This window comes from Tauraco erythrolophus, chromosome 9 (assembly GCF_009769465.1).
Source record: "Tauraco erythrolophus isolate bTauEry1 chromosome 9, bTauEry1.pri, whole genome shotgun sequence".
Classification (NCBI taxonomy): domain Eukaryota; kingdom Metazoa; phylum Chordata; class Aves; order Musophagiformes; family Musophagidae; genus Tauraco; species Tauraco erythrolophus.
The window spans coordinates 24737288-24763699 of NC_141473.1; the positions used below are offsets into that span (position 1 = coordinate 24737288).

A 26412-nucleotide genomic window follows, 5' to 3' on the forward strand; every position below is an offset into this window, starting at 1 on the left:
TTTAATGTACCTTTTTGCTGAGATGCATTTATTAACTAAGTTAGGCTCAGCGCTGTGCTAGCATAACATACCCGACTCTTGATTTTTGACTGTTCTTGCAGATAATTGGCCCAAGTCATAAGCCTGCATCTGTCTATAAAAGACTTCAAAATACTATAAATCTAAATGGATCCATTTAACTGTATCAAACAGAATTATGTCTATATCAGTTTATGATGATATACCATGCTTCCTTGTTGATAGTTAACATTCACCATTTCGGAATGGATTCATGCAAACCTGAAAGCAGCAGACTCATTGGAAAGGAAAGTCACAGCTAAAGTACAGCATTACGTGTGAAATAATTTGATTAAGATAGGTGTGAGCACCAGACTTGTCAAGATGGACGGATCATGCTTCCACTCAGAGAACACTAGTAAGTTGTTCAAGTTTGTGGAAGTGTTAGTACAGAGGAGACGATACTCTACAGTTCAAAAAAGCGTTGCGAATTATTGAATGTGGCAGGTCAGAAGTAGAAAAAGTGAGCAACGCCATGAAATGAAGTGATTTAATCAGGGTAAATTCTTTTTTGTCATGTGGTTTATTTTCTCTTTTTGTTTCCTTGCTTTTTTCCCATGCTGTCATGAGTGAGAATCTATGTTGTTGAAAAATACTAAGATTATCTCAGAGTGGATAATGCAAAATTTTTTTGCTATCTGGAGTTTTATTGTCATCTTGTTATTTTCTCTTTAGGAATTACTGCTAAGCTCTTTGTGTTTTATGGAAGAGTTTAAATACTTTGTTTAGTGCATGCTGCGTTTATTAAATAGATAACGCTGTGTTGAATTATAATCTCCTCATAGAGTAAAAGCTACTATGGCCAAGGATACGTTAAAATCTTTCCAACTGCAAAAAAAAATCTATCACGGTAGATGAGGGCAAAAATCCATCTAGGTCAATACCCCATATCTGACAGTGATCAGATATTCCTTAAACATGTAAGGAAATGGAGGAAGAAAGACTCTTTCTTCTGTGATATCCTGATAGCTTGTGGCTGTCAGCAGTTATGGACTTCATTGATCTGAAGCTGAATCTCCTCACTCAAGAGCATCATGTTCCCATCATGATATTAAAAAAATAGAAAAGAAAATTTTCATTTGACGTAATAGGATGGTTTGTTGAACTTTTTTATATTAACACTGTCAAATTTTTGCTTCTACAATGTAAAGCATTTTAATACAAATCCTGAAAATTTTGGTAAAGATTGCTAGTATTCAGGACCTATTGAATCCATAATTTGGAACAGAGTACAAGAGTAAATCATTCAGGACTTATACCAGACAAGCTGAGTGTTAATAAGGTGATACAATTTCACTGAGTGTAGAATCATCTCCTTGAAGGCAAAAAAAAATAATTTCCCATGAAATACCTTCTTTACTTAGGCTAATTAGATTCACATTTGAAAAATCTTCACGTTTAGCAATGGCCTAATTATTTAGCCAACTAAATATATTGCTTAACCAAAGAGACAGTCAAAAAGAGGAATTACATCCTGTTATTTGTATGAAGTGCATTTTTTAAACTACTACAAGAATTTAGGTCCAGCTTTATTACCACAGTTATTTCTGTGAGAAAGTCCAAATCCAGAAGACATGTAAACATCAGGGAAGAGGAGGATGTTAAGACAGAGGATATTAGAATGAAAAAGTGAGTAGAAAAATGTAAAGGCTAAACCGTTAAATTCAGTGTATCCGTACATTTTGTTCCTATGTTGTCAAAGCACCACTTTCCGTAAGGAGATACATGACATTGAACTCTGGAGGTTGCTTTTCTTCTTGCTTTTTTGCTTATACCCATGCTACTTCTGAACCAGATGGGTCACTTTGTCCTGTCTTTCTTTTTGTTGTAGTAACAGAAAAGGTAAAGGCTAGATGCAGAAGTATCGTTGTGGTATATTGTTGTCAAGTATATTTAGATGAGCAATAGCTAATTTTATCGTAGTGCATCTAATTACTAACCCAATCTCTTTAGGCAGTAAAATATCTTAAGGACTCATTTCAGTATAAGCATTGCATGAAAAATGATGAAATAGTTTATATGCACCTTATAATAGTTTGTTAATTAAAAGTAAATAGGGCTCTTAACTGGAAAATGAAATTATCTAATTTCTTGAAATACCTTGATGCAGTTTTTATTACAGGTTGCATATGGTATCTGTTAGGAATTTGAGCATGGGTTGGTTGTTGAATTATTGTGTGGATTAGCTGTAGTATTTGAAGGTTCTCGACTTTAAAAGCATGTGTCTGTTTTAAATCCTACATAAATTCCTCACAGTTTTTTAGAACAGTCTGTAACTCTAACCAGGGCATTTTTAACACCACAGCTTCAAACAACAGCAGGAGCAAATCTAAAACATTGCTCTGAGTGGTTTCATAACATCATTAAAAGATTTCATTTTAATTAGATAAATTCCCCCTTTCTTTAACTTTTCAACCTTTCTCTCCTAAGTTCTACAAGGCAAAGGGTGAAAAGACTAACTGAATTGAATTAAATATTAAAAAATTAAAATTTGCATTTTAGAGCTCTTGAGGAAAAGACAGGAAAAAACCCTCATGAAAAACATATATTTCATGCATATTTTACATTTTATTTTAAGACCTTTCCAAAACTATTATGGATATTCTTAGTAAGAAATATTATAGGCTGTGTTGTCTCCCAGGGCAGCTAAAGTTTCCAAAAGGAAGTTCAATCTGTAATACATCTTTCACGTTATTTTAATAAAAAAGCGAGTATCATTTGTGTTTCCACTGCTAAATGGAGACTCATTGTTTGGTGATGTTTCCCTACGTCAACAAATACATTTAGAAAGAATAAAGCAAACTTTATTTCAAGTTACACTAATGTAAAGCATTACGTGTATGTTACAGTAAAAGTGATTTGAGGCTGAATGTGAAAATAGCTTGACTGGTGTCTCCCTGTTTGTGTCTCTATGTGTCCAGGTTTTTTTACATTCGTGGATTAATTTGCTTGTATTCACATGTTTGTAACTTTTGATGTCATTAAGCTCTCTTATTTCTCCACACTCAAGAGCGGATAAACTTTATTGGTAATCAAGTACTGTGATCTACAAAAGAGTAAATGAAAGAGAAATTATGTTTACTTAGTTTGCAGTTATCGTTTTTCCAGAGCAACTTGTAATTTGTATAAAGAAAGTCAAGGGAAGCTGTTTACTGCGTATAAGCATTGATCTGCATTGTAAAACCAATAGCTCTTTCACTATTGTGAGTCATTAGTCTGGAACGTGCTGAAGGAATTATAACAAGTCTTTGCAGACTTTAAATGCTCTATAGCATGAACGCAATTTGTCTTAGTAATGTGTTGTCCCTGGTATTGGTAGAAAATGGGTCTGTCTCTTTGATGCCTTGTGAAACATGGTATCATAGGCAGCATATGTTTATCTTGTGTGCTTATCTTGGTTTTGAGACACAGTGAGCACCGAATTGTTTAAGAACGTAAATTTGGTTCAAGCTCTCTTGAATGATTAATTCTACATTTGTTAAAAATGTCAAAGAAAAGCAGTGTTAGAACTAGGTTTCTTGAGAAAATGGCAATGCTGTGTAGATGGATCTTGTGTAAGTTTTGTAGGCTGAAACTAGAATAAGAAGTTCACTGATCCTGTCTGTTGGTTAAGGAGGGGGAAAGGTAGCTATCAACTAGTCTTCATTTATATAAAATGTTCATGCAGAATTCTTACATTGATGTCCAGGGGCCTGTCTTAACTAGAGCTAAATTCATAATGCGTTGTGTATGTACTAAGAAGGGTTTATTCCTTTTAATAAACAATCAATGTCAGGAGGAAGCATTCTGCCAAAGTTACGTCTGTGCCATTTTTACTTCCTCACAAGAACATTGTGCCAATCGGCAGACTGTGTGGCTAGAGATGATGTACACTGAGGATTCACTGTGAAAACTCTGACAGCCTTTGGAAATGGGGAGTTGGAGGCAACTGACTGCTGCAGGTGTAGCCGAGTTTACTCATCAGTGCGGTACAGTCAAGAGAGGGTTTTTTTTTCTGAAGTTGCATCGTTGGTAATTGAGTTCTTGTGAGTCAATCTAGTCACAGTAGTAACACACAGGCTCGGGTGATGCAGCTTCAGTGCAAGAATGTACATCAATTCCACATATGCCTGGCTTGAACTTCCTACTGGCCTGAACTAACAAGCTTCAGGATTTTGGGCCTAATGCCCAGATGTAAAATAAGAAATGAGGCTTTAAAGTGATGGGAATTGGGACCATCTTCAGGTAAATTTTCCTATTGGTTATTCAGGCCGTAGATGACAAATGAGTTATGGGACAACTCCCATGTGGATGAATGTTTTACTCATCGTTCGTTTAGATATATTGTTGCTTTGCTTACCCACATGGACAATATGTTCTTGTCCTTCAAAAACGTTTTTCTTGTTTCGTACATAGGCTCCATGCCTGTGACTGGGGAAGTTCTGCATGATGGAGGCACCTGGGGAGAACACGTAGAAACACCAGTAATTCTAGTCGTGGTCTTGAGTGTTACTTGTTCATGATTAGAGCACTGTTTCTTTTTCTTCCCCTTGCATGTAACAATAGAAGATTTTAAAGGATGGCTTATGTCACAGAATCCTGGTTTATGAGTTCAGTTCACAGAGGCCTTAGTTGTCATGACTAACTGAGGGAATAGAAGAATAATATGAACGATTGATACTGCATTATTTGACTGAATCCCAAATTAAAAAATGTATTTAGCAACAACCTATAGGTTTACCAAGTTTGCGGGAGCTGGCAATAAGTTCTTTGACAGTCAAGGACTTGGAATTCTACTTCTGACTGTAGAATAAAAGTGACTTGATTTCCTTTAGGGGATTATGGTATTGTTCAGTTTTATATACTGATCATTGTTTTAAAATGCTTTTAAGGCTTTTAGACCAGGTGTATTTGAGGAGTCAGTTTCTCTGGTCCTTTGTAAGCTGTTAGAGTGGTAGGGCATTACTGAGTGATTGACAGGGCATACTTCTGGTTTTGTCCCCCACTTTTTATTTAATGCAAAGAAGTGAAAGAGAAGAAATAGAAAAATACATTTATCAGCTTTCAAATTTTGTGTAATTATTTTTGAATCTCCTTATTGTGGAGTTGTTTTTTTCCTAATGCCGCCATAGAAACTGCAGCCTATTTATGAGGAAATTGAAGCAACTTTTCTAAAAACTGTGTTCTGGAATTAATTTTTAGTTGGCTTTTTTTTTAGTGGACTCTGCATAATTTGCCAATTCTTAGTTGACTTATATTACCTTTTAAAAGTTGGGTTTTTTTGAAGTTTGCAGTACATGTTATTTTTTAGTTATATTTGTTACATGTCCTGACGTCTCTGGTAACTTCTCAGACAATCTCAAAGCACTTTCTAGATGACATAATTGATACATCAATTAAAGAATCAAAAAGAATGAAGCTGCTCAATGACTCACAATGGCACTGTGTGATAGTTTAGGACAGGAAGTGTGAAATAACTATGTGCAGCTGGATCTACAGGATGAAATTAAGTAGACAGGAAATACTTAACCAAGCTGGAATTTAACCACATCCAAAGTGGAATTTGATGTGGAGACTAGCACCTTTAATTATATGAAATTTTTTTCAAAGGAGCACTTATGATCGTATGTAGCTGCAATCTTAATTTTCTTGTGTTGACACTGAAATTCAGTTGTCGGTTGAACCAAATTTTACTTGTCTTTTGAGAATGTCAGGATCCTAATTGTTGTTGTTATACATCCCTCTTCTGTGCAGTATTTAATTTTTGAATGGAAATTAATTTGTGATTTTCCAGGATCAAATTATCAATCAGTAACTATCGATTTTATTTTTGGTGTTTAACAAAAGAATTAAAACTATTCCCTCTCCATTTCTTCCTTCAATTTGCTACAATTGCAGAGTGTGGACAGGACTGACTTTGGTCAGTATTACGTGAATGTGCATGAAACAGAAAAACAACTAAACCCCCTCTCTCTTTACTCTCTGTCCCTGGAACCTTCTCTATAACCTGTCACACGAACTTACCTATTTCTTTTTTCATCCTATTATGGTAATGCCTTGGAGCCTTAATGACAGATCCAAGCCTCCTTTAGGGTGCCACTCAAAGAAATATTTCCTATTTTAGAGCATGTGGTAAGGAAAACAAGTAGAGATAACAACATAGCAGTGATGTTGGTTTGAGTATCCCAGAATTTCCAGCACTGTGTTTTTAAGGAGAGACTTATGTGAAGCACTTCACCTGCTTGTGGGACAGAATGGGATAAAAGCAGATAACTGTTTCAAAACTGAAGTAGCAAGTGGTGAATGCTCACAGATAACCTGGTTTAAGATGGGTATGAAAGCCTGGAAGAGGAGCCAAGTACCAAATACTCGATGCAGTCAAGGAGATGAATGGAAAGTGATCTGATTAGATATAGACTGGAAATTATTTCTTTTTCAAGGTCAGTTGGAATAAGGTAATGTCTGCTCAGTTTAAGCTGTGTAACTAAAAAGTAAAGGAAATGTTATGCAGAAACTATTGGAAGAATTAAAGTGAAGTCCTAAAAAACATTTGAATTGAGAATGTGGTTTGAAAGCGTGTGTCTCAGCTTGGACAGAATAAGTCAGGACTCGAACAGAGAGAGGAGGAGAGAGGAAGGTCCTTCCACCATGAGCTTAAATATGCGTTTGGTAATAAGATTACCTGGAAATAGACTAGAGCTAGAGATAGTGTGACAATATCTTAAACCAACTTGTAGAACCATGTTCAGTAACTCTGAGGAGGATCTGCCAAAAAATGTGCTGAAGGAGTTGTTGGAGAGACAAGACTATCAAAAAAGGGATAAGTTATCAAAGTCAATAGAAAAAGAACACTTCAGAAAGAACATGGTAAATTCTACTGTGAGGTGATTAATGAAGAGAAAATATGTACTTAGATTTTCAGAGTTGAGAAGAAGAGAATTTGATTATGCCTTGATGATGCAAACTTGCATCAAAGATTTATTATAGCATAAAAGGAGTGGAAAGTGAATTTGGGTTGGAGGTTGATGGCCATATTATGGAAAAACAGTGCAATAGCCAAGAAGATAGGACAGAGGAACTTGGAAAGAATCAAGGCCATTATCAGTGGATGAAAGGGCAGGATGCTGTAATAACCTGTTATTTTTATCATATTTTTATTATCTAATCCTCGTGAATTATAGCATAAATTATAGAATGTTCTACTTGAAAATTAGGTATCTTTATGATAAATTCTTTTTCATTGTCTTGCCTTCTATACTCATCCTTTATGCAAATCTTGAACTTGCTAAATTGCACATTACGTTGTTGGTACATTGAGGCACATGTATCAACACAGTTCATAAATGGAAGCAGCTGGTTTCCTCTGCGCTTAAGAGAATGCACAAACACACCAGCAAGATCTTCAAATCGTCTGTATGCTTTGGATACAATTCCTATCCTGAAAAGCCATGCTGTGATTTCAATTAGTGCAGATGTGCACCAAACCACCTTATTGGCTCAGAAAAGAATTCTTTTGTTTCAACACTTGAACTGCTAGATCTGGTTAATGTCACCAAATGAAAAAAAAAAAAAATAACATCACACCTATGGTATTAGTCTTGTACTCCAGTATCTGAAAAAGCCTTGGCAGGCGGAAAAAAAAAAAAATGTTATCATCTCATAGGGAAAAGCTGAATTCATACACAGGAACTGCAGGATTACTTCGACATTTTACTAGTCCCCTGTAACACTAGCAAGTCCCATAAATGCCTAATGGAAAAACAGCAGAAAATGAGATCTGCAGCAGGCCTTTAGAGATCAAATTTATGTTGCCGAACACTTTTTTTCAGGTTGGGTTTAAAGGTCAAAAGAAAGTGGATAGATTAAATTTGCTGATTTTGCCAACTTTAAAGGCCTCTTTTAGAGGTTTTCTGTTTCTTTGGAAAGCCCCAATATGCTTTTCGATAGTTTTGTGCTAGAGATGAAATGTATAGAATCTTTACTGTATTTTTCTCATGTGAGAAACACTCGTATAACAATACTTAGTTACGCCCAGTGTGCCCTTGAGCAGCATTTGATTTAGATCCAAGGTACATTATCATCTTGAAGTAATTAATTCTTCCTATTAATAAAGTTTTTAGTGTATATTCATTTCATATGCAGACTCAGACTCATCTATCACAGGGCCAGCTGTGACACTGCAGCAACAAAAATAGTTACCTCAATTCATTTTCACACTTGTGTTAAAATTTGTTTCCCTATTCCTCACACAATGTTTTCCCTTCTGTATCTCCAAGCAGAAAAGAATCTCTCAGTAAGCACTACTAGGTTTTATCCTCTGTGCTCCCTTAAAAGTGAACGGAATCAAACTATAATATTCTCAGTTGAGAGGGAAGAAAGTGGAATACAAAAAACTTAACCACAAAGGACATTCTAGATCATCAGTCTCTGCAAACACTAGTAACAAAATGAATGACTGGGAGCAGGATGATGACTGTTGGGCAATGTCTTCAGAATCCTAAGTAATTTGGGCATAATGCCAAAAGTGTCATTTTTAGAAACAAACCACTGTCTTTTCTACAGGGTAGTAATACTACACAAAGACAAGTTGAATTAGAAATTTAGTTTCTGTACATGAAGCAGTGCAGAACAAACAGCATGTTTGTATATGTATTTTGTTTTGTGGTTTTATTTATATGGAGTTATTTCGTCAGGCTTAAAATGTTTAAGTAATTCAGTGCAAGATATTCAATATTAGCTCAATGTCAAGACTTAATACTTCTCAATTAAAAAAAATTTTGACCTAGCTTCCTCAGTATATGTCCCCTTAGGAAAATCTTGAATGTGTAGCAACTGCAGTTATTCTGACAGTGTATATAAATACTTGTAAATTATTGTGCTCAAATTCCTAGTAAATACTCACTCAAAAAGGCTTTTAAAAAAACTGCTTTGAATGGCTACTTTTCTTTTAACTTCCTAGTGGATACTCTTCTACTGTGTGATGAATTTTAGGGCATGAGGTTTTCAGAAGAGTTGAAAAATTTCATTAATATCAAATTCAGCAAAGACCATAGGCAACTGTGGTGGCTTTCAACTGTGTGTTTCCTATATACTTCTTACCATTAGGTATGTCTTTGAAATGGAGGAATTAAGTGTGACATCTTTAATTACAGATTTACCAGTATCTCCCTAGTTTCGAGTACGTTATTAGCCACTCGTTTAGGAAAAGCTTTTCATTCAGTATAAAACTATAAGTACTAAAGAACATTATTCTTGCAGTTCAGTTATTTAGCAAAGCTTCTGCTAGGATTTGAAGAGCTAGCTGTGATGAGATTTTTGTCTTGCATATAGTCCTGTGGGAGGTTTTGGTGTTTGAACTCCACTGCTAGTTATGATGATTTTCAAACTCAGCCAAAGCTAACATAATAATTCCAGTTTCAGTGCTAACTGAAAAATTTTCTGAAACACAAGCCCAAATATCCCAACATTTTTGGTGAAATACAGCTGTCTTTTACAATCACAAACACAGAAGATTGTCTGACCAGATAGAGACCTTTCTGAACTAAATTAAATAAAACTTAAGGCTTGGATTTCAGCTTAGGAACAACTTATCACAAAACATTCACAAGCTCAGGATAAATTTGAAAATTCTCCTTTCAGAATGGAGCTGATGGGACAAATTTTAATAAAATTGGATACATCTGTTGTGGTATCATATATCAACCAACAGGCAGACAAAAAAAGTAGGAATTTATTGGAGGAATCCATCTGACTTTTCTTGTGGGCAGAATTACATCTGGCATTTGTGAGGGTGTGCCATTTCCCAGATCCTCACAGTATGTTGGCAGACTATTTTAACAGACTTGGATGTTCGTTTGGGAGAGCATGATCTCTGAATAGATACATAATTCACTGAAGTAAAACCAAGGTACAAATCTCCTCAGATCCGACTCTTTAGCCATAAGAACATCCAAAGGCGAATACAAATTTGTAACAGGCAGTCAGAAAAGCAGACAAAGTATTACTGTATCAAAATGCCAGACATTCAGAAGATGTTTTATAAAAGTTTAATTTTTCAGACAGCTCCTTGTCATCTGTATCCTCTTCTCAGAACATGGAATGATTATGATGGTAATTGTCGAAAATTGCTAGTCATCAGTGCTATTAAGTATCTAAATTCTAAAATGTATCGTACAGTCTTGAAATTGTTGAATATTTTCCAAGGACTTCACAGTGAATATTCTGAAGTTCCTTTGCTCTGAGATTAGGGTGGACAGGAATATAGCAGGGTACATGAGATGTAAGCAATCATCGTTGCAGAGAGTAGAAGCCAGAAAAGCAACTTCACAGGAAGACTTCTGCAACTCCTGTGCATCAGAATGCCATTTGTGAGGAGTAAATAGGGTCAGAAGGCACCTCAGACTCTTTCTTACACATCTGCCAAAGTACTGCTGTGCTGTAACCCTTTCTCTGAAATCTGCCTTTTCCGCAGCCTGAACCATACCATGCTATTACTCAGAGATTATGGATGTGCATTATTTACTAGACTTCAGTACTGCTGGATTTAACAAAGTTAAGAACGTAGCTTCACAGGTCTGAGGCTCTCATTCAAGAAAGGATCATCTAATTTCTGTGCTTCCAGACAAGGCCGGGGCTGCAGTTTTCTAATAAGTAACAGTAATTACCTTTGGCTAAACCTAGCAGTCAGGTGACATAAACATATTCTCCTATGATTATATATCAATTTTAAGATGGGAAGGTGTGGATGAAGCAGGCTTTTAACAGCTTCTAGTTCACACTGGAAGAAACCAGTTGGGTGCTGGCAATAGTCTTTGTTGGTTTTTAAGTGTCTGAAGTACGTATTTGGTCAAGCTAGAGCCAAAAACCTAAGCTAAATCACCGTATTCATGGTAAGTTCTTTCTGTTGGAGCAAGTTTGTCTGTTTTGGTGCCCAGAAGGGAAACTTCCCATCAGACTGCATGTCAAGAAAGTGAATTTCTAAACTAAAGTTCAGCAAACATTACAAAATCAGAACTAGTTTCACTGTTGGCACAGTGGTGCTCTTTTAGAAGAGCTAATATTAAACCCTATGCCAGCAAGAAATTTATTCTCTTCTTCACATTTCAGTTTTGTGCCCTGGTGATTGGTGATTGTGCCCTGGTTTAAAATTTTTTTAAGTCTTGGTTTAAAATTTTTTTTAAGTCTTCATAGCATCTGTGGAGAATAGGTATATGAGTAGGCACATTAAGGATCAAGTTTACCTTCACAGGAGCAACTATCTTACAATAAACAATTTTTCAACAAGTGTCATTTGCAACTTTTATGAAAATCTATCAGTATCTGTTTCGGGTATGGTGCAACTGTGCAGATTGTGCACAAAGCTGGAGGAGTTTTGCTGCAGAACTGCAGGAAGAGCTGAATGTGCCTGCATGGTACTTTCATCTGAGTGACAGGTCAGAAAGAATACCTCTCTGGCCTGCCTGGTGGCTGTTTGGATATGGAAAGAATAAACAAGCAATCCATTTGTTTGTGGATCCTGCTTAAATTATTGATGAGGACAGGTAATATTTTATAAACCAGTTACTTCCAGTTACAAATTGTTTGTGTTGAGTTTTATGGACTAAGATTTCCCCACAGAAATATAGAGCATAAAAGGAAAAGGAGTGAAAGGCAGTTTGTGCTTCAAATTAGTACATATAAAGTGAACAAAGCCATCCATTGTGTTGCTTTTGTGTCACTGTTGTTAGATATTAATTTGATAAGGACAGAGTATGTTAAAATGGGGACTGAAAAAAATGTTGAAACTTTTTTTTTCCCCTGACTCCTTTATCATACATTATAATGTTTATTGTTGAGATTAAGTACTCTCTATTCAAGCAGTAACAAGTTTCATAGTGGAACAAAAGTAAGCAGCACTCAGAAAATTCATTTTAACAAAAAGTATGAACAGAAAGATACGAAAACTATTGATTATGTTGTCTGTGGTGACATACAAACAAAGTGATAACTTCACATCTATAGAAGTTGAAGAATGGCAATGTCAGATTGTGCAAAGATTAACATAAGAATCTGACATCTTCGGTGAAAATTTATAATTACTTTTGATGCTTTGGTAGAGATTGGAATGAGGGTGGAATCTTGTCAAGTAATTTTTTTTTTTGTTCATGTCACTACTGACTACTTAACCCTTTGATTAACAACAATTATTACTATGGATAAATGCAATATTGGAAAGGGGAATATGTTGTCCGATGATTTATAGCAGTATTCAAACATCTGTTTCAGAAGGGAGCTTCTTAAGCTTAATTTTGTTCCACAGAAGATGTTCTAAGTAGCATCATACAGATATTGCTCTCCAGGGAAGGTTTTGTGAAAATTATTGATGTGTGTCTCCATTGCCCTTCCTGAAAAAAAATAGTGCTCTAAGTATCAGAAAGTTGAAGAAATGTAAAATATTTATCCATGACTTCTGAACTCTGACTTGGAGGTACCATCATCAAATTCTTTTGCTCTTACTTGTAGAAATGTTTGATATCACTCCACCAGCATTTGTGGCAGACTTCTGACTGGGGTGGACCATAGATGTTGATGAGGAGGCATTGCAGGGACAGGAGTAGAGAGAAAATCCTGGATTTCCATAGTTAGCTGTTTTGAAGTGAAAGCAAGCTCCAATAAATACCAAATCATTGGTCTTTCCTATAAATAAAGGCATGTCAGTGAGCCAGATACATAAAAATATATCAAAAACTTGAGACAGACACTTCCCATGTTTGCTTTGAAGAATGCATGCTGCATTTTACTTCAACATGGACCAATAATTTTCATTCCCTAAAATGAGGTTATGTATTACACAGTTCCAAAATGTTCTAGTTTGGCTGTTTAAAAAGTAGAAGTTATGTTTATTTAGCATAAGGAATGGATTTAAACCTTCAGAACTGAGGAGGCGATTTTGAAAGATCCCAACTTGCTTTTCTTATAAAAGCACTAAAATATGAGCTTAAACGCTAATTTAAAAAGGACTGTTTTTTCCTTTGTCTTTATTTATATGTTCAATATGTCAAAGTTATTAATTGATATTCTAATCTGGAAAATCATTATTATAGTGTATAAATTAGCACACAAGTTAACACTGTTAAATACATTATGATAGCTTTAGTATCTATTTTTCTTATTCCATTTTCAGGGACACAAATCAGATGGACAGAGGCAAAAAAGAGCAGGAAACGTTTTTTCATAATGAATATTCATGTAGCAGAGCTCATTCCTGTCCAAAGGACTGTCTACTTGTAGGGCTGTAGGCATTATTAAGATCTCATCGACTTCATAGTTTTGATTTCAGGGAAACTGCATGTGAATTTGAAGGTCCACAGGAGGACCTTAATCTCTAAGGTGTTATTCTACTCCTAATGTATTTACATGGTTCATTTGCAAAGTGTATACATTTTGTGGTGTTTCTTTCAGGGTAAAATAGCTAATCGCTTATATGATTTGTTAGATGTATATGTGGTATCTGGAATGCTCTGCTCTGAAATGCTCTCTTAAAAGCTGATAGGACATTGGAGGCTATATGCTTGGTCCACATATTTTTTGTCCATGTTTTTCAAATACACACAGATCTAGTATATCATAAACTTCTAGAATAATTCAGGTTGGAAGAGGCAGTCAGAGGTTTGTTAGAGCAAATTCAAAGTTTACACAGTTGCTTTATGTTCAGTCATTTTGAATATTTCTAAGGGAAATGTTGACCCCATTGGGAAAATTCTTTTTCTATGTGAAATTTCTTCAAATGTTATAAAACTCACGAGTTTCAAAAATAGTTTGTTTGAATTATATGATTTCAAATACAATTTTTAAAGGACATTTAACTTATATAAATCTCTGTTCTTTTTCCCTGTACACTTCAACATTTCAAGAATAATCAAATTTAATTAAAGCAGGCAAACTGATTTAGGCACTAACAAATAGGAGAGATGTTGGTTCAATGGGTTAGGCTGATCTTCCCAAACCAGAATTGCCATGTTGGAAATATGTCGTTGAATGTAACTTTATTTCTACAAAGTAACAGTTTTGGAGGCTTAAGTGAATCTGAAGAAGTAACTAATTACCAGTTACGAGTGATTTTTCTTAATTGTTATTTGTATTCTGCTTTGTTGTTCTTAATCTGTTAAATTATTTGGAACTATAAATTCTCATTTACATGACAGTTTATAAAATCCATTTGTCTGTCGTACTGGAAGTAGAAAATACTGCCCATATGTTTCTATTGTTGCAAAAAAAGGTGTGACATTACACAGTATTTGTAAAATCAGTAGCATGCAATCTTGCCATCAAAAATTGAATCACTATGTCTATACGTGAGCAGCTTCATTCAGTTTTTCCCAAATTCCATTTTGCAGACAGTAGTGTTTTTAATGGAAAAATCTGTGATTTGCAAGTGTTCCTACAAGAAACTGTAAATCATGTGAACATTTAGTACTTAACACACACAGTAACATCGACAGAAGACTTGGATGTACCCTGCTGAACTTGGATACCTACTTAGGAAGACTGAGAAGCTGTATAGGTACATTATACTTCTAAGGTGGCTAAAGGGGTGTTGTCACAGGCTGCATATTCTTAGGGAACAAATAGGTATTTGCTCATTAAGTTTCAGACGTTTCCTGTTCTCAAAATCATTTTACTTGAGAACTTAGAGATACTCTATATCAAGAAAGGCTAGTTCTCTGCCACAGGCTGACCAGTTAACTCGATCTTTCATTGATCGAAAACTGTTTTAAAAAATATTGCACATTTTAATTAAATGGAAAAAATATTTGCTCATTCATATTTCCTGTATCTATAGTCTGATTTTCTTTGAAGGTGGGCAAATAATGTGACAAGAGTGGTAATTTTCAAGTAGAGAAGTATGGAAAATATTCAGTAGAAAATTAAAACTTACTTAAGAGTATTCGAGCATCTTGAATAGCAGTGCAGATTGAAGCCCTACTGAAACCTGCTACTCCCACAGTACTATGACATCACGGAAAATAGTGTCTTAGCAGAGAAGTTTCCATTCGGATTGTAAGATGTGGGAGTGAAAGACTAACACTGCTCTCACTGGTTACAGTAGTGATCCTGCTATTGAAAGTGGATTTCTGAGGTGCAAGCTCGTGAGTTCATTAGAAGCAGGAACTTAATGCAAGTATTATTTGGCTCTAAAAAGCTAATAGTTAGAGGTATTCCCCCCTCTTTGAATTTGAAGAAAGCACTCATTCAAACTATAATAATTAATGCTAAACACTTACATAGCTCGTTGTATTCGGTGTTCTACAGAAATTATTATTACTCAAATGAATTGAAGTGAAAATATCTCTGTTTAGAGTTTAGCAACTGTCCACATTTCAACTATATTTCTTACTAATTATTAGAATTAGCATAGATCCTGACTGATTTATTTCTGTGTTCAGAAACAAGGTCATGCAACAGTCTTTATGTAGTGGAAATTAAAAGGCCAAGCAATAACATTTATGTTCTTTTAAATAATTAATTTTAATGTGTGGAAGTGTGACCAATAAATGTTTTATTGTAAACCCTGATGTGGTAATTAATCCAAGTGATTAGGAGCTAATTGCGTGTTCATAGTAAATGTTATATTTGCTATGAAAGTTTTTTTGGAATTGTGGTTCTGGGGCTAGAGTTGTGAGAAGAGTGATATTTAAAAGTAAGTGTTAACACATTTACTTTTAATACTTGGTAAGCCAGAAATTGAAAGAAATACATATTTTGCTATTTTGCCAATAACTTTTTTAGTTCTTCTGAGCATTTTATTTTACTATGAACTTAATTTTATGCAACAGTGGTGCTTATACATTAAATTAAATATATTGTAAGGATATGTAGGCTGTTTAGAATCAGCTAGCTTGGGGAGCAGGAGAGGGTATTTTGGTTTATTAATCATTTACACCTTAATTTGCAAATAGCGAAAGTTCTGTTATTCCATAAAACTCGTCATTACTTTAATGCAAAGAATAAGTCGTCCTGTGTACAATGTTAGTTTCAGGTGTACTGGTTGCGCTTTGGATAGCCCTAATGCACACCAAATGAATTCAGATCTCTACTGAAGCTTTAGAGCTGCTCTGGTTTTTCACTGATATAATTTATGGAGTTTGGATCGTTGTTTTTTTGGTTTTTTGGGGTTTTTTTTTGTTTGTTTGTTTTTTTTTCCCCCCAGCAAAATTACATTTTTAAAATACACTGTGTGCTTCTGTGGTTCTATACAGAGTTCTGTTTTGCCCATGGCGAGTCTGCTTTACTTAAACAGACTCAGTTAAAGGAAGAGTTAGCATTTCAAAAGTGCGATAAGCTTCAGAAATCTTTTGTGTTACTTCTTGATAATTTCTTTTTTTCCTCTTCTTACCTACCATGCTACAGTATCGTTGTATCAGTGTAGTCTTTCTGATGATATGATCTTTAGTAGTGAAATAATATACTCTTTCTTTGGGGCTCTTGAAATGTGTTCTAATGATGATGGTAATGACTTTGATTAATATTTAATCCCCGTGCTGCTATGTTCTTATAATTTACAAGACCTCAAAGGTAGTTGGGAGGGAAGAAATGTTTCTGCTTAAGTGTTTTAGTATGACAGTGCTTAGGGAACAACATACCTATATTTTATTATACCTTATGTCTGTTTCCTAACCTGAATTTAAGTGAAACCTTTCATAGCATGGCCACAATGTCAATAGGAAAATCCATAAGATATAGAAATCATGCTGGAATTTACTTATTTTTCATAGCATTGGGCTCATTCCTGTATTTGTTTGTTACACGACAGTTGCATTCCTCTGTGTCACCTGGGAATCCTGACACTCTGAGGGCATGGGTATAGCACTTTATAGTAGTATAGAGCAAGAAGTTGGTGAGAATTTTTTTTCCTTTTTTGTGCGCGGGGGAACTAGTATTAATAAATACAGCAGAGCAAGCCCAAATTAGTTTCCCCTTCCACTCTGAAAGTCACAATATTTGTGTGCATAGTCGCAAGTCTCTTGCATGTACACAGAAGAATTTTTGTGATTCTTAGGCCATGGAATATTAAGGTCAAAATTCTTAGTAAATAGTACTGATACGCTTTGAACAGTTCTCCACAAGACTGTGCAACCATATCAAATAATCTATATTTTTACAAGATCTTTTGACACCCAGTCAGTCAATGGTGATTATCTACTAATACACCAATGGTCAGTCATTGTTTCAGTCTTGGTGTGTTTTATCTGTGTTTATAAAATAAACCATTGTGCTGGTGTAAGCGCATTTCATTAAAAAGATACTCATATGTGTTCTCTTCTTGTTCAAGGCTATTTGAATAAGCAAGGAACAGGCTTGTTTTAAATATTTGCTTATAGAGCTTTCAAACTGAGGATTAACTGTCTAGGAAATTAGAAATTCTCTATGCATTTGTAGTTATATAGATTCTCTCAATTTGCTAATATGCTGTAAATATTATGTACACACCAAACTTGAATGAATTCAACATATGGTTGATGTTTACATGATTAATGAGATTCCAAATTATATTAATGTAACTAGCCATACACAAAAAGCAAATGTTGCACAATCATCAAGGGCCTGAACTAACCATACCTTATTATTTACTTCCTGAAATGCTTGTTTGCTAAGACAGAGACCCTGGGATTGTGCTCAGTGTTGTGGAAATTAAGATTGAAAATCAATTATCTCATAGTTCCAAACATCATAAATAATATAATTACCAATTTTTAGACTTCTGGTTATTGTTTCATTAAACAATAATTGGCAACTCTGAGTCTACTTTTTGATCTGAACACAGCATTATCCTCATATTAATAGATGAGATGGGCAAACCTAATTTTGATAAAAAATTATTTTAGGAGAATGAAAGGTGAAAGAAACAGTTTCTTTCTTTAATCAACAATTTGAAAATATTTTAAGATGCTTTTCTTTCTCAGTAAGAAATTGCTTTTCAATGAAGAAAAAGTGTGGCAAAGTGTTTTTTGGGATACCAGGAGAAAAGAAGAAAAATGGCTTGTTCTTCATCGTAGCTTGTTTGATTTGCAGCTTATATTTTATTGATGGTAATACCCTGTACTTTATAATACCTTTCAACACAGAATTTCAGTCATTTCAGTAATGTTAAGTAATTAAACTTCCCACTGGTTCTGCCAATGGAAGTGTATTTATCATTATAACTATTTTGCAAGTGGGTAAACAGAGGCAAAAGCGGTTGAATTACTTAATCAAAGTAATAAAACCTCTGGGCACCTGCCTCCCAGATTATGTTTAATACTTCCTTCAAAATTTTGTTATAAATTCAGTATAAATAAAAGTAGACATCTCACTCCCTGAGCTTAATAAACTCATGTAAAACTGTATTCTGAACTTCAGAGAGAATATAGAGGTTTTTTGCTTCCTCGCAAAGGGGCAGACTTTAGGGAGCTGTGTAAAACCATCATCTTAAGACCTTAATTCATCTTGCCAAAATTAGCTTAACTAACTGTATTTTCCAGGGAAATAGGGTAATTTTTTATTTTGGATGACCTTACCCTACCCCAAAACTAGGTATATAACTGCTCTCCCTCACATGTACGTACACCTCCACCTCATTGTTAAAGTTCTCATCTATACATTCTGTGAGTATATATACATCACGTAAGTGAAGCCACGGGTATTTTGTCCTAAATAGGGCTTGAAGAACTTCCTGGAGAGTGCTTAATTAAATCAATAGTAATAACAGTTGGAAAAATATTTCCAAATTGTTTAAAACTTAAAAGAAATTGCTAATGTATGCATAAGATAATTATTTTCTTTAACATGTAATGTCAAATGTTAGAGGTTTTGTGCTACTGTGGTAATCTGATAGATACTAATATGGCAGCAATCAGAGTTCACTTCAGCAACAAAGAAGCTGTTCAGGTCTGAAAGCAATCCTCTCCTCCTGACATGTTGGCACCATCGTAGAGGAAAATGTCACGGTCAATATAAGCACGTTTACTGACAGTTAGGTTTTTTCCTATGTTTCTGAAAACTGTTTGAAACTTGGCTTTTATCAAAACCAGAAACATTGGCCACTCAGAATGATAAAACAATAGTTTACAGCTTAGTCATTTTCCAGTTATAAAGCAATAGTTTCATAAAAATAAACAATGCGTACAGGAACAAGCCAAAACAATTACTCAGAGAAATTGGTGCATTCTTGCTGTCCTTGCTTTCTGATTTAAAACAACTGTCTCCAGTAGGAATTGGATGAAAAGCAGCGGGTTTTGTTTCATTAAGTAACCACTTACTGATCACTACAAGATAAAATATAGTTCCAAAATGCAATTGATACTGTGTAGGTACTTTTCTAAGTTCCTAAATAACCTATTACATGACAAACAGGTGCATAGATTAAAATAACCCTTGTGTATTTCACTAATGTACAGACTGAACATTTCATTGGGTAGTTATATAGAACTTTTGTCCTTCCTAGAGAAAGTCAAAAACGACTTAAAGCACAAGCACATGTTGTTTATTTGATTTGTGGAGTTTTGTTAATTGTTTCTGGAGTTTTTTTTCCACATTGTGAGTGTTTTACTATCTCTATCATTTGATAGTATTCTGTCGTATCTCAGTAAGGAAAACAATTTAACAAATAATTTTAAGCAGGAACAGGTTGCAAGTGTAAATGCTCAAAACTCAGGAGGAAGAGGTAAGGGGTCAGTAAGTCTGCAAACTTGACAGTGTTGCACATTCCAAGTATTGTGCTCAGATGTTAAGTTCAGTGTTAAATATAGTTTTTAAATTGTTCTCTGCTCTTTTAAATTCACATAAGTACTAAGACAGATGACGAGCTTTTGCTCTAACTTTCCAGGAAGATTCCTTCTGGTTCGTGTTCTGAAGCAAGATGATTTCATTGCCTTGTCTCTCAGTGGGTGGGACATGGACTGCACCCAATCTCTGCTTCGTGCAGTTCAGAGGCTAGAAGACGAGAGTCTTTCAGTCTTTTTCTGGTTGTAAAGGCACCTGGAAGCCTTGTGTAAGTTCTTCTGTCTGGACTAGTTACCTAGAAGTTCATTCTCCATCCCAAGAATTACCATGTGCTGCAGCTTCACTCCTTCCAAGCTCTGATATTCCTGCTAGACTGCAACAGATGAGACTGATGGCAGGGCAGAGCTGAGTAAAGTCTCTTCTGCCCAAGTGTGTGACTTGAAGTTCTCTTTGTGTACAGAATATAGGAAATTCAACCAGGTCCAAAAGCTCTGACTTGGTTATGTCTGTCGTTTAACAGAGCAAGTTCTTCTGGCACCTTAGCAGTCTCACTCTCACTGGAACTGCCAGCATACTTGAAGTTAGATGATTTCTGTAGGGCTTTTCTGAATCACAGTATTTATCAGGACTGTCACTACGTAACTGTCAAACTTTCTATGTGCCTGAAAAATTCCACCCTTTAGATGGATGAGAGTGTGATGTCGTCACAATTGCATTTTTATGTAAATGCTTGCTATAAAATAATTTTGGATTAAATGATGTGTTCCTTTCATGTTGGCAGAATATAGTTTGTCTTAAATGGCAGCAAACTGTTGTGTATGTGTTTCTGAAAGTTAAATATTTTGATTCACACTTGCAATTTATTGATTTTACATTGTTACCAAATGGCATTTCAAATCAGCTCAGAGTACCATGGTTCAAAATCCTGTCACTCATATGATAAAGTTCTTATTCATGTACCCCACTCTGCAAATGGGAGTGGCAAGGAAAGAGGAAGAGCTAGAAAGAAGAGGGAGAAAATACATTTTAGTGGGTAGTAGGTTTGAAAATAATCCCAAATTTTTATTATCTGTATGTTCTTCAAACATTGCTTCAGTGCTATTAAACAATAATAAATGCAAAATTGCAAAGCTGCTTGTTATCATCTCAGCCTAGATTTGTCTACATGTGCACTAGGTCACAGATTTCAGTTTTGGCTTTAGAGAAATACTCACTGGCTTAAAAGAAAAAATCTTGATCCTCATTGTGCAAACATTACATGTACGTAATCCAGACGAATTCAGTGCAAGCACATTATTTCATGTGAAAAAATGATGACAAGATTTCTCAGCTTGGACAGAACACCTTATACAGAATTACTTTCACCAAAGCCAGAGTTATTCTGGCTTCATGAGTTCCTTCAACACTCTCTGGTTCTGTGCCGCTGACACTTTTGACACCCTTAATTTGCTGCCCTCACATCTGCTGTAGCTAGTGCTGTATGAGCTTAATGTAGGTCAGAAGAAACCTTTTGGGTCTGCGTGTGATAAAAATGAGAGAGATGACTTGCAAAGACAAATTACTTGTGTGTAAACCCATCAAATCCTTCTGATAATGCTAGTGTCTATAAAAAAAAAAAAAGACTTGACTGTAAAAAACTATCCTATATTCACAGTACCCTGGCATATTTTAAAAGGTGCATCAAAGAATTCCTGAGTATTGTATAAGTGAGATTAATGTGACATTCTCTCTTGACTTTGCCTACTGCTGTCATGTGCATCTTAATATTGAATTTTAAAAGTTGCAAACAATTTTTAAGTTGCAAACAAGCTACTGGATCTCCCATAACCATATGTCTGCAATACACAAATATATTTTTCTTACTTTGTCCTTTTTGTTTCTCTTTCTTCCACAAGGAAAATGTTTTTCTCTACCAAAGGACTGTGTTTAGACAGAAGGACTGCTTACAGTGCATGAGAAAAGTATAGTTGTGTTTTACACATCTATACATACAAACGTGCATATAAATCAGTCTATCATCCTGTTTTCCTGGTGTATGTATTAGTTTAGCCTTGCTCTCTGGCTTGTGGTGCAGTGACACCTTCCTCCTGGCATAGAGAAGAGGCTAATTACATTTTGAGCAGCAGAAAATAGTGCCACATCATGAAGCAGCCGCATCTGGTATACGCAATCTCAATCAGTGCATGCCAAAGGAATACTGTGTGCTGCTAGTATGTCTGATAGCCTTTAATGTTTAATAGATTTTCTTAGTACAATATTGCTGCCTTTCACTTTCTTTGACTGCACTGTCCAATTATCCTATGTCCTTGTATGTACAGCATTCTTTCACAAAGATAGATACATATACAGTAATTTCATTTCCTATGCAACATAAGTTTCCCAGGCTATTGGATTTTCTGTATATTGACTAAGCATCTCATCCTTTGATTACAGATATTTTCCTCATGGTTGTTTTAAGGTACCTTGGGTTTTGAGGCTAAAAAGATTCCCAAAACTCTCAGAAGTAGGTATAGAATATCTTCTGAGGGGCCTCTTAACTTTATTGTTAGTAGAACTCCTTAGTAGTGAAATACAAGGTCTTTTATACCAGTGATACCGAGATACGCTTATTCTCACACTCAAAGCTAATGCTGGCTAACAGTTAATTGTTAGAGTAGGTAGAAGTAGTTGACTTAGGCATTCCTTTGTATACATCTGTCTGGACCAAAAGCAGTGGCAGCTGCAAGAGCATGTGGGCTGTACTTCTAAGGAATCGACAGAGTGAATCCTAGTGAGATATAAGAGAAATAAGAAAATCTGTTTGTTTTAGTGGAGTTAATTCCTGTACAAAATTGTAGCATGCTGTAATAGCATGGTCTGTGGCTTATCTGGTTGTAATTCAGACTTGGGAAGCTGAGTTCCTGTAACTATACTGGCCATAGCTGTAATTGGAATTCCACTAAAAATAGAGACAGACTGAATTTAAATACTTAAGGAGGAGGGTCTAATTAGTTCAGATTTTATACATTTTCTTTCTATGTTGATAATTCCATTGTGTGAATTGTACTGCTACAACTCTTTTTTTATATAGCTACAACTTTTTTTGTAAAGAAATGTTATACTTGGCAAAGTTTTAACAAGAGTTCTCATACACACCACTCTTAATTTATAGATGTTTTAATGTCAAATAGTTATTTAAATAAAAATATAAAAAACTCTTGGAAGAATGCAATTAAATGCCAGAAACCCAGAAGACAGAGCTGTAGCCTTTGAGACTTCCTGGCCTTTACTTTGCAGGATTCGAAAAATAAGCTCTCCTATCTGCATTTCAGTACTTTTATGTTGCCTTTCCAAGGAAAAGGGAGTTGGATGCAGGCCTGAGTTAGATCTCATGGGGATAGTGTTCTGTACTTTAAATTACAATCAGATGTATTTTAGTTCAGATGAAGTTTTCAGTCTAAAATTGGTAAGAAGCCTAATTATTTGACCAGGTTACTATTTACGTAGACCACTGTATAGCAATCTGTGATTTATCCACAGCCAGCAACATGTTAGCCTTGAAAGGTTTTTATCTTGTGTTTGGAACAGTTTTTTAAAAATCCAACTCTGTTCATTGAATGAAAAACAAAAAGATGGTAGAGATTGCTATGGAGATGAGATGTTATATAAACTTCATTTTAATTCTTCAGAATGTAAAAATAGCAAAGAAGCTTGGATGTTTACAGACTTCTAATCATTCAAGGTACTGAGTAACTCCACAAGACTCAAAGCATTCTTGCGCCCTTTGGACTTTTATTGTCATGTAGCAAATCGTGCCCAGATTTTGAAATCAATCATCTATTTGTTAAACTGGAGAGCGTGGAGGAAGGATAAATAAGTAGGAAGATTTTTCAAGTAGTCTTTAATCTGTAGACTCTTCATTATACTATTTTTTCCAATGAGCAGAATGCCTAAGATGATCTGTTAGCTGAAGTACGCAGGATAAAAATACAGGTATTCTATAATCTGAAGACATAATAATATGGATAAAAACTGGAAAATAAGACTGTCTCACTATTATACCTTTTAGACTGCCATGGTGGCGATGTTACAAATAGGACTGAGATGATGTTTTATTTATCAGACCCTCCTCAAAGTTGTTTGTTATTGTTCCTTAGACATTATGTCTGGCCTTAAATTTAACACTTGCTGCTCTTGCTTGAAAATTACTATTATTCACTGAGTTTTGAGACAGCTAGTAAAATTGGTTTTAGGATTATAAAAATGAAACATAAAAAAATTGTTTAATTAGTGTAAAGACTAGGACTTTGATTAGTAGATTAAGGAAACCGTAGGGGATCTTTACATAACTCCTGGAACCCAAGTGGTTGAGGTAACCATCTGCAATGCAAAATTCAAAATGACAGCCTTGAACTGATCTTCATACAGGGTTAAAATTGACATTCACAATTTAGTAGACAAATAGTCATTTCTGGTTGCGTTCTGTATATTTTGTTTCACAATCGTTACTTACTTGAATACTTACTTCATATTCAGAATAAAGAACAATACTTTTGGGAAGGGGGAAATGAAATACATGTGCAGAAACATGAAAACCTCTAGGTTTTTCTTCCAAAACAGTAACAGCTACTACAATGATAGCATGCTCAACATATTTTTTATAAACAAGGTAATATTTTTTCAGGCAAGGGATTTCATTAATCTCCTAGCTGTGTATAAAGCCATGTACTGGACTTTGGAATTAAGCAGCACAGTCTGATTGACTATATTACTACAAAGGGGTGTTTAGAATTGTATCATATTTAAAAATATGAACATTAGTCTTAGCTGCCATGAGGAAGTCTACTACATGGAATGCAGTGGTAGGAAGTTATGTTTAATTTTGGAGGGTTATGTTTCTAGGCATATGCAGATTCTTTCTCACCTCCATAATACCTTAATAGAAAGGCAGTATTTTCCAGAAGTTTTTATCTGTGCACATTTATGACAAAGGTGGCTTGAGGGAGACCTTCCAGAAGTAGCATACTTCATGTGGTTCCTGATATGAAATTAGTAACGTACATTGATTTGTTTGGTTGCTTGCAGGGGTTCTTCTTGACGGTGTCACCTGAAGCAGTACTAAAAGTGGCTACTCAGGCTTCTGCAAACAACAAGATCTTCAGCTTGAATCTTTCTGCACCATTTATTAGCCAGTTCTACAAAGAGCCTATGATGAAAGTCATGCCTTATGTCGACGTCCTTTTTGGAAATGAGACGGTGAGTCTTTTCGAGAGTAACTGAAGTATTTCTGTCTCTTGCACCTAGCTGTTTGTGTCGGGGAGCCTGCCTCCTGGTTTTCTGTTGTTTAGAGATAGAGAGACTGACCATGCGAAGTGTCACTAGAAAACGAAATCCACGGTCACAGGACCATTCAGTAGATGTCAAAGATGTCACTTGACTCGTTAGAGGTTTACAATTTGCTCATTCTGAGGATTTGGGGGCGTTTATAGATGAGAAGCTCAACATGAGCCGGCAGTGTGCTCATGCGGCCCAGAAGGCCAACCGCATCCTGGGATGTATCAAGAGAAGTGTGGTCAGCAGGTCAAGAGAGGTGATTCTCCCCCTCTACTCTGCTCTTGTGAGACCCCACCTCAAATACTGTGTCCAGTTCTGGTGTCCCCACCATAAGAGAGACATAGATTTGTTGGAGCGTGTTCAGAGGAGGGCCACAAAGATGATCCAGGGGCTGGAGCACCTCTGCTACGAGGACAGGTTGCGGGAGTTGGGATTGTTCAGCCTTGAAAAGAGAAGACTTCAGGGGGACCTAATAGCTGCCTTCCAGTACCTTAAGGGAACTTACAGGAAGGCTGGGGAGGGACTTTTTACAAGAGTGTCCACTGATAGGACAAGGGGAAATGAGTTTAAGTTGAAGGAGAACAGATTTAGACTAGATCTTAGGAAGAAATTCTTCAGTACGAGGGTGGTAAGACTTCGGAATAAATTGCCCAGAGAAGTTGTGGATGCCCCCTCCCTGGAGGTGTTCAAGGCCAGGTTGGACGGAGCCTTGAGTAGCCTGGTCTAGTTGAGAGGCGTCCCTGCCCATGACAGGGAGGTTGGATTAGATGATCTCTGAGGTCCCTTCCAGCCTATGTCATTCTATGATTCTAGTGTAGAGGAATGTGAACAAGTTACCCTAGGTTAAAAGAGGAAATATCCAACACATCGACTGCATTGTAATAACTGTCCATGTGCATGACATATGCACCCAGAAGTTAACTCTCTGCTGGAAGAAAAGATATGAAGGGTTACTCCAGAGCTGCTGAGGTTCTGTAACTTGTTTCCATACCCATACTGCTGCTACTAATAGCATTTTCTGTGATGAAGACGATTCTTTGGAGGGAAGTGGGAGGAGAAAACTAAGAAACGGTTAATTGGTTTAGAAGGTTCTCATTGATTTTATGGTAGGAAGGAAGGCTTAGCTTTGCTACACAACAGTTAGCAAACAGATTGCATTAAATTCTTCCTGGAAGTCCATGGTAATAGATCAAATTAATTCATATTTCACATTTCACTCACTGTAGTGCTATCACTTTTTGATTTTTCTTTTTCTGCTTCAGAAAGTGCTCTTAAATATTTATGAGCTTGCTCAGCAGAAAAAGGTTAAAAAAAGTCTTGGAA

At 35.7% G+C, this 26412-nt stretch overlaps 1 protein-coding gene across 1 annotated transcript in view; it reads left to right on the forward strand.

Moving 5' to 3' along the window:
* ADK (adenosine kinase) overlaps window positions 1–26412 on the forward strand; it is a 301153-nt gene that overhangs the window by 191368 nt on the left and 83373 nt on the right. The window contains exon 7 of the mRNA XM_086616842.1: window positions 24841–25011. Coding sequence (XP_086472968.1) covers window positions 24841–25011 — 171 coding nt within the window. The remainder of the gene's footprint in view (window positions 1–24840; window positions 25012–26412) is intronic.